General features: G+C 34.6%; 2 protein-coding genes across 2 annotated transcripts; both read left to right on the top strand.

Annotated features, from left to right (window-relative positions):
* Nucleotides 1–8,085: 8,085 nt before the first annotated feature.
* Nucleotides 8,086–9,663, top strand: LOC111456772 (protein LATERAL ORGAN BOUNDARIES-like). The gene is made up of 2 exons (XM_023098761.1): nucleotides 8,086–8,311; nucleotides 8,820–9,663. Exon 2 carries the CDS (start codon nucleotides 8,826–8,828, stop codon nucleotides 9,306–9,308), a length of 483 nt encoding a protein of 160 aa, XP_022954529.1. The 5' UTR covers nucleotides 8,086–8,311; nucleotides 8,820–8,825; the 3' UTR covers nucleotides 9,309–9,663.
* Nucleotides 9,664–11,370: 1,707 nt separating this feature from the next.
* On the top strand, nucleotides 11,371–12,088 carry LOC111456771 (oleosin 16.4 kDa-like). The gene has a single exon (XM_023098760.1). The coding sequence runs from the start codon at nucleotides 11,424–11,426 to the stop codon at nucleotides 12,006–12,008; it is 585 nt and encodes a 194-aa protein (XP_022954528.1). The 5' UTR covers nucleotides 11,371–11,423; the 3' UTR covers nucleotides 12,009–12,088.
* The last annotated feature ends 421 nt before the right edge of the window (nucleotides 12,089–12,509 follow it).

Genomic DNA, 12,509 nt, shown 5'->3' with positions numbered 1-12,509 from the left:
GGAGTATTTTTGAATTTTTTTAAAATAATTTAGATAATTAAAAGCAAAGATTTAAATCTAGCATATTTTAATTTATAATATAAAATTTAATTAATTTAGAAAAAAAAAATTGTTGGACCCTCCTTGAATTTAGTTTCGTGAGGGTGAGGGGCCTTTGGAGTGTGGGGTATGTGCCCCAAGGAAAAAGTCTCTTCATATACAGATCACCATTCGAAGGACACCCTACAATTATTGTATAGTCCTTGGACTTTGCCTAAATTGTCTACAATTCATTATATTTCAATTTTAAAAATATCAATAATGTTCAAAAATATATTATTCTTGTCACGTCACCTACTTATTCTGAAATGTTTTTTTTAAGAGTAAAGACTATTCCGACATGGCATCACAGGTCCTTTCACCTGAAAATCCTTACCAGATCGCCCCACGTAAAATTACTTCAAGCAAATCACGCTTAATTTTGAAGTTTTTATAACTGAGCTACTGAAAAAGAATGTGTACTTTGTTGGTATAGATAATAACTTTCAAGTACGGTGTCAGTTCATATTTCCTAACTCGAGCGTAGCATTCGTAGAATTTTGAGAGAAACAATATTATTTAAATAGGAATATGTTTATTTTAATTAATATCATTATTAAATTAAAATTTTAATTGCTACCAAAGCAAAATTGTATTTGATTTGAAGAGAGTGAGTCGTTTTCAACAGGGTGTGCATCGACCAACAATAAAGCTTCCTTTTAAAGATATGATGATCACAAAAATGATGGAGAAAGCAAACGGGTTTCTAGGATATTCTATGACAAATCCCGAGTGACAAATTTAGTTTTAATATCTGAAATTTTCTTCAAATCGAGTACGTGATGATGTGGTCTTGTATTTTAGCTGACTGTGTAGGTTAAGTAGCTATCTGTAACAGCTCAAACTCACTACCAGTAGATATTGTCCGTTTTGGCACGTTATATATCATTGTAAACCTCACGGTTTTTAAAACGTGTCTGTTGATGAGAGATTTCCACACTTTTATAAGAAATGTTTCGTTCTTTTCTCCAACCGATGTGAGATCTCACAATTAACCCCCTTTAGAGGCAGCATCCTCGTTGGTTAGCACACCACCCAATGTTTAGTTCTGATACCATTTATAACTGCTTGAGGCCAATACTAGCGATTTTTGTCCGCTTTGGCCCCATATTGTCATCAGTCTAAAGATAATAAACCGACGTAGCAAAGACAATAATGGTTATTCTTTTAAATTATAGAGACTAAAATATATATTCTAAAATTAATTTATGAACTTTTTAAGACGATGAATATACCAACGTTTCTTTCCCTTAAAAAGCATAGTAATAATGAATTTTTGGACGAAGCATCAAACATTGAAATGATGGATTCCATCACAAGTTTTCAAATTTGAAAAAAATGACACGAAAACATGATTAAAATTTCTGGTGGGGTCGGATGTAACATTTTTAATTAGAACGATGACGATCGAAAATGAAAAACGTTTTTTTTTTAATAAAAAATGGACGAGATCGTTACAGATTTGAATTTAGTAGATGTTCTAACTACTCGAAAATCATAAATTCTTTGAACATACTTCTTCAAAGAATGTTTTTGCATTGAATAAACTATTCATTCACTATCAACCATATCATGCATTAATAAACGAATATCATATGATATTTCCATTATATTCTCGTAATTTTAGCTTAATTTATTATCATAGATACGTTTTTTTTTTTTGTATCTGTCTGATAGTTACTCGGACTTCAGGTACTAAATTCGTAAATTTTTACCTTCTTGTCTAATTGATCTCTATCATATTTGACGTCGTTCAAAGTTACAGACGTAAAGTTGAAAAGTAACGATCGTATCAGACATAAAATCTAACTGTTCTTTAACTTTGTGAATTTTAAGAAAGGTCGAATATGACGTACAAAATTAAATATTAAAAAAATGTCTTTAATGTTTTTCATCAAATTCATGCATTTCTTCAATATTGTTGTTCATGGGATGGATGTAACCTCCAAATTGGTTGGTTTTTGTGTTTTTGGAACATGAATGTTGTAATTTCCATGTAGATTCTTTTTCTTTTAAATAAATAAATATATATATATATATGAATAGTAAGATAGTTAGGTTAAGTCTTGTCTCTAAATTAATTATATGAATCCACGGAGTTTTGTCAACAATATTGAAATAATTGAAATAAAAATCAAAGTATAAAGTAGAATTGTTAAAATCAAGCACTGATATTGAAGTATTATGTCGCAGTGAGTTGGCTCGGGTCTATTTTTGACCAAAATCAACGGAGAATTCATCTATCAATTAAAAGAAATAAAAACGAAATTAATTAAATTGAAAAAAAAAATAGTAAATCTATCCAAACGTACTCCACATGTCAAAATGGTTCTAAATTTTATGGGTGCAATTGGTCAGGTTGAAGAAATTTTTGTACCGAGTGGGTTAGGTTGATAACCCAAATATTCCAAAATTATTTCATAACCCAATTCAACCAGCTGGGGCTGAGTTGTCGGGTTTTTCCACTTTTTTTTCCTTAATTTTTTAAAAAACTTGTGTACACTGTGCGATTGGTAGTGGGAGTAGCATGGACCAGGGCAAGAGCGATAGCAAGGAGAGTGGCTGGCAACATGAGCGTGGACTAGGGCAAAGAGCATCTAGCATCATAGCAACATGGGCATGGACGAGGGGCGTTTGTGAGGGGTCGCGAAGTTGAGACGAGGAGCATCTGCTATCTGCACGTTGAGTGTTGTAAGGGGCGAGCAAGATTTAGTTTAGTTCTAAAAAATTAACTCAACCCAACGTAAATTACTATTTAATTTAATCTAAGCCGGTAATATCTATCAGTAGAATAAAATATTAATTATGTTGGTTAACGCTACTAAAAATAAAAATAAAAAAATAAAAAAAAAATGATAAAAATAAGCACTGAAAGTTGGAAAATCATGTCTGTGGGCAGTCCCACCTTAAACAAGGAAGTCAAAAGCAGCAATAAGAGTGCCATTGGAATTCACATAAAAAACAGGGGCTTAAATGTCAAATCACTAATCCCAAAGGACCAATTAGCAATTGATGTGATTATCCTGATTAAACCTTTCCATGTCTCCAGTTGGTAACAGCTTCCGATTTGACCCCAATATTTGACTCTAATTACACTTTTTTCCTTCTTTTTTTTTCTTTTTGCTCCCTGCCCCCTCTGGCCCACTTATTTCTCTTAAATTCCTTCATAATTTCTTTATAACCCCTCTTAATCAATATAATTACTTATAACACCCCCAACATACCACTCACAAATATTACTTACTATAACCTGTTACGTATCGTCGTCAGTCTCACTTTAAAATGCGATCTAACCAGGAATAAGGAATATTTCGTTCCCCTCTCCAATCGATGTGTGATCTAAAAATTCACCCCCCTTGAGAGTCAGCATCCTCGTTAACACACTGCCCAGTTTCTAGCTTTGCTACCATTTCTAAAAGCCCGAGTCTACTGTTAATAAATATTGTCCGCTTTGACCCATTATATATCGTCGTCAGCTTTACAGTTTTAAAATGCGTCTATTAGGAAGAGGTTTCCACACACTTATAATAATGTTTCGTTCTCCTCTAGAACTGATGTGAGATCTAGTATACATTATTNATTGTTGTTCATGGGATGGATGTAACCTCCAAATTGGTTGGTTTTTGTGTTTTTGGAACATGAATGTTGTAATTTCCATGTAGATTCTTTTTCTTTTAAATAAATAAATATATATATATATATGAATAGTAAGATAGTTAGGTTAAGTCTTGTCTCTAAATTAATTATATGAATCCACGGAGTTTTGTCAACAATATTGAAATAATTGAAATAAAAATCAAAGTATAAAGTAGAATTGTTAAAATCAAGCACTGATATTGAAGTATTATGTCGCAGTGAGTTGGCTCGGGTCTATTTTTGACCAAAATCAACGGAGAATTCATCTATCAATTAAAAGAAATAAAAACGAAATTAATTAAATTGAAAAAAAAAATAGTAAATCTATCCAAACGTACTCCACATGTCAAAATGGTTCTAAATTTTATGGGTGCAATTGGTCAGGTTGAAGAAATTTTTGTACCGAGTGGGTTAGGTTGATAACCCAAATATTCCAAAATTATTTCATAACCCAATTCAACCAGCTGGGGCTGAGTTGTCGGGTTTTTCCACTTTTTTTTCCTTAATTTTTTAAAAAACTTGTGTACACTGTGCGATTGGTAGTGGGAGTAGCATGGACCAGGGCAAGAGCGATAGCAAGGAGAGTGGCTGGCAACATGAGCGTGGACTAGGGCAAAGAGCATCTAGCATCATAGCAACATGGGCATGGACGAGGGGCGTTTGTGAGGGGTCGCGAAGTTGAGACGAGGAGCATCTGCTATCTGCACGTTGAGTGTTGTAAGGGGCGAGCAAGATTTAGTTTAGTTCTAAAAAATTAACTCAACCCAACGTAAATTACTATTTAATTTAATCTAAGCCGGTAATATCTATCAGTAGAATAAAATATTAATTATGTTGGTTAACGCTACTAAAAATAAAAATAAAAAAATAAAAAAAAAATGATAAAAATAAGCACTGAAAGTTGGAAAATCATGTCTGTGGGCAGTCCCACCTTAAACAAGGAAGTCAAAAGCAGCAATAAGAGTGCCATTGGAATTCACATAAAAAACAGGGGCTTAAATGTCAAATCACTAATCCCAAAGGACCAATTAGCAATTGATGTGATTATCCTGATTAAACCTTTCCATGTCTCCAGTTGGTAACAGCTTCCGATTTGACCCCAATATTTGACTCTAATTACACTTTTTTCCTTCTTTTTTTTTCTTTTTGCTCCCTGCCCCCTCTGGCCCACTTATTTCTCTTAAATTCCTTCATAATTTCTTTATAACCCCTCTTAATCAATATAATTACTTATAACACCCCCAACATACCACTCACAAATATTACTTACTATAACCTGTTACGTATCGTCGTCAGTCTCACTTTAAAATGCGATCTAACCAGGAATAAGGAATATTTCGTTCCCCTCTCCAATCGATGTGTGATCTAAAAATTCACCCCCCTTGAGAGTCAGCATCCTCGTTAACACACTGCCCAGTTTCTAGCTTTGCTACCATTTCTAAAAGCCCGAGTCTACTGTTAATAAATATTGTCCGCTTTGACCCATTATATATCGTCGTCAGCTTTACAGTTTTAAAATGCGTCTATTAGGAAGAGGTTTCCACACACTTATAATAATGTTTCGTTCTCCTCTAGAACTGATGTGAGATCTAGTATACATTATTATGAGTTACTTTTTTTTTTTTTTTTTCATTATAGGATATGACGTGTCATGACTATTACCTGCTCGGTTTTTTTAGTCCACGAGAATCGTATATTTAATATAATGTATAATCATGGGTTGATACCCGAGATATCGACAAAGTAATTTAAAAAATAAATTAATTGATAGTACAATTTTCATTATAATTCATAAAATATATATTATCCTTACTCCTTATCTTGTTGGTTGGTCTTAATACAGTAAACAAGCAATTATTATTAATCAATAATTTAATAATGATTATTGAAATTTTAAATAAAATATCACTTATCGACATTATAATAAATTTTTAAAAATTCTGATTCCATTTTTAAAATTTAAAATATAAAAAGCAGAACGGTCGACAACTCCACCTACCATAACAGAATTGTTTTGGGCCTAATCTTTGGGCCGTGAATGCCTGTTGGGGCAATACATTTTGGGCCGCAGAGCCCAAATAAAAAATCTATTTTTAACCAGTCACGGTGTGGAGCCTCCCTCGAGGTCTTCTCCTCTGGAGCCCTCAAACAGTCTCGACTCCTCACGAAAAAATCACACAATAGTGCCTCTCCTCGAGGCGTCCTATGGAGTACTCAAATAACCTCGACTCCTCTTGAATACATCACACCATAGAGCCTCCCCTCGAGACTTCCTCCTTTGGAGCCCTCAAACAGTCTCGACTCCCCTCTAAGAAATCACACAATAGAGCCTCTCCTCAAGGCGTCCTATGCAGGCCTCAAATAACCTCGACTCCCTTGGAATACATCACACCATAGAGCCTCCTCTTAAGGCCTTCTGCTCTGGGAGCCCTAATAAAATCTCGACTCCTCTCTAACAAATTTGACAAATCATTTCTTATAATAGTGTGGAAACCTCTCTCTCTCTCTAGTATACAAGTTCTAAAACTTGAGGGAAAGTCTAAAGAGGACAATATCTACTAGCGGTGGGCTTGAGCTGTTACATCATTTATTGAACACCTAAGTCATTATTACTACACCTTCGAGGTTCACTACTTTTATGTTCAATTCTATTGACACGAATAAGTTAAGATAAGGACATGACTTGATGTCATGTCATGATCGATGACCCTCCACACTGGTACGACATTGTCCATTTTGAACATAACCTCTCATGTCTTCCAAACAACCTCGTACCAATCGAGATAGTGTTCCAACAATCTCTCTTGTGAAACAAAGAAGTAAGCGAGAGACACTATCTCCGTTGGTACGAGGTTTTTTTTTTTTAAGGAAACTAAAAATAAAGTCACGAGAACTTATGCTCAAAGTGGATAATATCATATCAATATAGATGGTCGACCGAAAATATATCTAAATATATATAATCATTTGAACTTATATTATCCACCAAATATATCAAAATAAAGTGGGGCCCATAAAAGGCATGTCTCTAATAATTAGGTCCATTTTAATTAATCTAAAAAGGATCTAAAGAAAATCTTTCCAATTTTGCCCTTACCCACAATAAAAGGAAGCATATAAAGAAAATCAATAATATCATTGAAATTAATTAACCAAAAGGGAAACTAATATAATGATTAAAGTGGCTTTTTTGTTTCTAATTAAATTTATTTAAATGTAATTAATAATAACCCATTAAATATTCTAAATATAATCAATAATATTTAACTAATTTTATTAAACCATCTCATTTATTACACAATTATTTAATGATATCTCTTTAAATATTACAAATAAGGTGGATTATTATAAGAATTTGGAAATATTTCCCTAATATACGTATTTTTAAACTCGGAGGCTAACGACGATATGTAACGGACTAAAACAAACAATATCTACTAATTGTAGGCTTGGATTGTTACAAATGGTATCAGAACTAGACACTGAGCGGTGTGTCAACGAGAACGTTGGGCCCTAAAGAGAGTGGATTGTGAGATCTCATATCAGGTGTAGAAGAGGACAAAGTATTCCTTATAAGGGTGTGAAAACCTCTTCCTAACATACGTATTTTAAAACCATGAGGCTGATGGCGATACATAACGAGTCAAACGGACAATATGTGCTAGTGGCGGGCTTGGGCTGTTATACCCATATTTTAAACCATCCCATTCATTTACATGTTTGTTCGAATTCAAAGTTGTAGTTAATTAACGATATTCATTCAGATACTATAAATATGATCAATCATACTTACTCGTTATTGTAAACCATTCTATCAGCTTACACTCGTGTTCGTCGTTCAATTCATAATTGCAATTGATCTCTCGACCCTACTCGTGATTGAACTTTAAAAAATCATAACTCAAATGGATTAAAAAAAACCCTATTCAAATTGTTTTCAAATATATTTCCTCGTTTACATTTTTTAAAACATTTCTCGCAAGCAAACATGACTCGAGACTCGAGCATACATCGAAATTGTCCGCTAAATCTGAATTTCTCAAACTAACTTATTCACTGAATTAGAACAAGTACAGCACAATCGCATTCGTCGGTCGTTCAATTCATAATTGCAGTTGATCTCCCGACCCTACTCGTGATTGAACTTTAAAAAATCATAACTCAAATGGATTAAACAACCCTATTCAAATTGGGTCTCTTGTCCTATAATGGTTTAAGGCAATGTCATAATTATGGATTCCTAGGCACATGCACCTTCCCTATAGCATAAACCCTAATTCCCCAATTCACAAAGAGAGAGAAAGATATTCTTTAATACAATAATATTTGAGTAAATATATGAAGCTTAAGATATTTGCCTTCCTATTTTACTCTAATTTCCATTAATTTCCCTATCTTTTCCTTCCACTAACACTAAATTCTCTCTCTAAATTAGGGTTTCTCTATGAGTGTTCTGCAAAATTCAAGGCTATTATGAGTTCATTCATCTGATTTAAGCTTATTTGGTGGTGTTCTTCATATAAAGTTAGCTACCCATTTCTTCTAAGAAGCTGCAAAGCAAGGATCTTGAAATTCATAGCTCTAAGCAACCCAAAAGGTAGCCTCTTTCAGTCTTTTCTTCAAAGAACTTTAATGGGTTCGTGTTGTTCTTGTTATGAACACACACAAAAAGTACGAAAATAACAAAAAGGAAGAGATTTGGTGCCAAAATTAGCAGTTTTTTTAGATGGGGTTTTCTATTTTTCATCGAAGAAGCTAAAGGGATTCATGAGATTTGAAGAAATCTCCAAAGTTTTCATCTTTTTTTGTCAAAATTAACCAACTTTTTTGGAAAATTAGAAGTTTTTTTGACAAGATTTGAAGAAATTTACGAAGTTTTCATCTTTTTTGTTCAAAATTAACCATTTTTTTTGGAAAATTAGAAGTTTTTTTCTTCGGATTTGAAGAAATCTACAAAGTTTTCATCTGTTTTTGTCAAAATTAACCTCTTTTTTTTTTTTTGGAAAATTAGAAGTTTTTTTCACAAAATTTGAAGAAACCCACAAAGTTTTCATCTTTTTTGGTCAAAAGTAACCATTTATTTTCTTGAAATTCCAATTTTGCAGATCAAAATGGGATCATCATCAAGAACAGAAACAAGCCATTACTACAGCCCTTGTGCAGCCTGCAGATTCCTAAGAAGAAAATGCATAGCAGGGTGTGTTTATGCGCCATATTTTCCACCAGAGGACCCTCAAAAATTTGCCAATGTTCATAAGGTTTTTGGAGCAAGCAACGTAGCCAAGCTGCTCAACGAAGTTCTTCCTCATCAAAGACAAGACGCCGTCGTTTCACTTGCCTATGAAGCCGAGGCTAGAATAAAAGATCCTGTTTATGGCTGTGTTGGTGCCATTTCATGCCTCCAAAAACAGGTCCAAAGGCTCCAAAAGGAGCTCGATGCAGCTAAAGCTCGTCTTTGTCTCTTCTCTTTCACTGACTTTTCAGCTCCCTTTTCATCTCAGCCTCAGATCATTAGCCCTCCTATGATTTGGAATAGTAACAATTATGATATCGTTTATGCTAATTCTTCTATGTATTTTAATGGAGGAATTTGAAGAGATTTGAAGGAATTTTGAAAGAATTTGAAGGAATTTGGAAGGAATTTGAAGGAATTTGATGGAATTTGATGGAATGTGGAGGAATTTGAAGGAATTAGGCTCCATGTGAGAGTTGAAGCAGCTAGCTCGAAGAGTATCTATGTCTGTCTCTATTGGGTTTTGGTGAAATGGGTTGAGTCTATTGAGGGTTTTGAGAAATGGGTTTGTTTTATATTTTGATAAGAACTCATGATTCGTTAGGGTTTGTATCATATTATTATTATTATAGCCGACTCTAAAAGGTACGTGTTTGTGTTAGTTGAAATGATTAAGCTATAGTGTTATCGATCAAGAGATCAGAGGTTTGAATTCTTCTACTCTCATATGATATTATCGTTTTGTTCAAGTACACGAATAGATATATGAATCTTTAACATTTTGAAAGGCTCGAGTGGAATTCAACTCGCTATGAGTAGAAATTGTTAGAAATTTTTTTGAGTCAAACGTTGTTTTATTTATTATGAAAACGTTACATATAGTCGAATATTGTTGTTGTAATGTCTCTGTTTGGATCAAGATTTTAAATTTGAATATAATATCGTTACAATTGGTATCAGAGCAAAACTTCTATCAAAAGAATGGTTTAGAGACGAACTACAGTAGAATCTAGTGGGCATGTGATGCTCGAGTAAAAGAGGGCTACATGAATGAAGTATGACCACATCCAAAGAACAATGATTTCGAGGATATGACATAGACGAATTTATAGGCTTGAATCAACCATATCGTGAGTGATCTTCTGAAGTTTTCTTAAAAAACATGTTTGTGAGAATAAAACATGCTAAAAGAACTCGTGTTAATTTTTTTATATAGTTTTCACTCTTAGAAGCACTTTAAGATAAATAAGTACCGTGATCGTAGCGCACGGGATATAGAAAAGTGTCGGGAATGCTATATGTTGAGCAAATTTTATTCAAGAAACTATGATATAATGATAGGCATGATGATTGCAAAGTTTGTAGTGGTTAAGGAAGCCTTGTGTTCAATGTTTCTATAAGGAAAAAAAAAAAAATTAAAGCTTTTATTGATAACTTTATTCTTTGAATATATTAAATATATTATAATTATAAAATATTGCATATGAAAAACCACTTTACCTACCTACCTAACAACCTTAGAAGCTTAAGAGTTTGGAGCATGCTTCAACTTAGTGCTAAACTAGGACATTGAGCTGACAAGGCCCACGTCTAATGATTGGATTACAGTTCGATACTTGATGACCTCGACGTTCTCTTGTGACATGACCACGTTACCTACTCCTCGTTTTTTAAGAGTGAAGATTATTCTCGTAAATCCATACAGGTCCTTTCGATATGATTTGTCTTCGTTCACATGTATCCCAGGAAAATTCTTAGGATGACACCCAACGTAGAATTGCTCAAAGTAAAGCACGATTAACCATGAAGTTTCTATGATTGAGCTATCGAAAAGGAACGTGGACTTTAGTGGTATAGGTAGTAACTTTCATTTACCTTCAACTTTTCTTTGTCATCATATTCTCGGGATTGCTCTTATTTGAATGTGATCTGGGTTCATTCATGTATCACTTCTTTACTCGGGTGTCACAAAAAATTCATAAATAGAATAACCCTTTGTTTGATTTGTAGGGTTCATAATTAGATTCTCGAGAGGATTCATAATGAAGGTCAAAAGACTTCGCGAAAGTCTGTTGAACACAACTTAAAAACCAACCAAGAACTCTTACAAACCCTTAAGAACAAGTACTTAAAATCCGAGTAAAACACACATTAAGAATCTCGAAAGCCCTTAAAAACTCGAAACTCTTCTTGACACTTTAAAGATTAAAAGACTAATATTTAAAATTTAGACGATATTTTTTTAAAAGATAAGTTGAAGGAATTTGAAGCTTAAAAAAAAAAAAAAAAAAAAAAAAAAACCAAATCCAATGGGCAAAGAAGGGACAAAAACATGAACAATGACAACTAAGAATCCAATTTCGATTGACATGTTTTCTCATGCAAACCTCGAATCCCTCAATTTCTTACATCTGTTCTTGTTCTTCCCCTTAAAGCAATCTCCTCTTCCTCTTCCTCTTCCCCAATTTCCGATTCCATGGCGGATTCTCAGCTCCGGCGACCCACAGCTTCCCCGTCCGATGACCCTCCTTCCACTACTCAACTTTTCCCACTTCTTCTTACTCTGTTACCACTCGCCGCCTTCCTCCTTTTCCTCGCCGGAATCTCCTTCATCGGAACCGTCGTTGGCTTGGCCGTTGTGTCTCCACTTTTTGTCATTTTCAGCCCCATTTTGGTCCCTGCCGCCGTCGTCATCGCCTTGGCGGTCGCCGGATTTCTCACCTCCGGAGCTTTTGGGGTCACGGCGTTATCTTCTCTGTCCTGGATGGCCAACATTTTGCGACGGTCAGGAGATACCCTTCAGCTCCAGCAGGGTAAGCAATGGGTCCGTGAAACGGCGTCGCATGAGGAAGTTCAAACCAAGACTGAAGAAGTGGGCCCGGCCCAGGAAGGAGGAAGGACTGCACAAGGCGGTCAGGCCCAAGCGAAAGGTACCGATAAAAATGGAGCGGCCCAAGAAGAGTCTAAGGCCCAAGAAAGTGGGAAGGCCCAAGAAGAGTCTAAGGCCCAAGAAAGTGGAAAGGCCCAAGAAGGTGAGAAGGCCCAAGGAGGGAAGGAATGATAATGTGAGCCCATTGAACTATGGATGGCCCAACTAGGATCAAGTTTTTGCACTTTATATTTAATTAATTTAATAATTTTGGAATTCTTAGTATTTCGAGCAGAGTGTGTAAGTGTGCGTTGTTTTTTCATCTTCGCCACGAATTAAAAAAAAAAAAAACAAAAAAAAGGAAAAAAGGTTCATGAAAGTTTGTTCCCCTTGTGATTTCATAATTGGTAAGCTTATTTTACGATAATTTCTTTAATTTTTATTTTTAGTACTCCCATTCCGAAATTACGTGACGGGTGACACAGATTTACGGTTCAATTTCAAAGATCGAGCTATCACATCAAGTAGCAACGAGAAGGTAATAGGTGGTAAGTTATAGAGTTGCTTACTTCGGCTTTTAGATGAACGGTTGGGTTCATCAATCTGTCTATTGTGAACATCGATTGCATCTCTTTTAGGTCGTGTCCTAGTTGGAAGGCAAGTTTGAGGTTGTGTCCTAGTTGGAAGGCAAGT

Source organism: Cucurbita moschata, unplaced genomic scaffold, assembly GCF_002738365.1.
Source record: "Cucurbita moschata cultivar Rifu unplaced genomic scaffold, Cmos_1.0 Cmo_Scf00019, whole genome shotgun sequence".
In the NCBI taxonomy this organism is placed as follows: Eukaryota; Viridiplantae; Streptophyta; class Magnoliopsida; order Cucurbitales; family Cucurbitaceae; genus Cucurbita; species Cucurbita moschata.
This window is presented reverse-complemented; position numbering and strand designations above follow the sequence as displayed.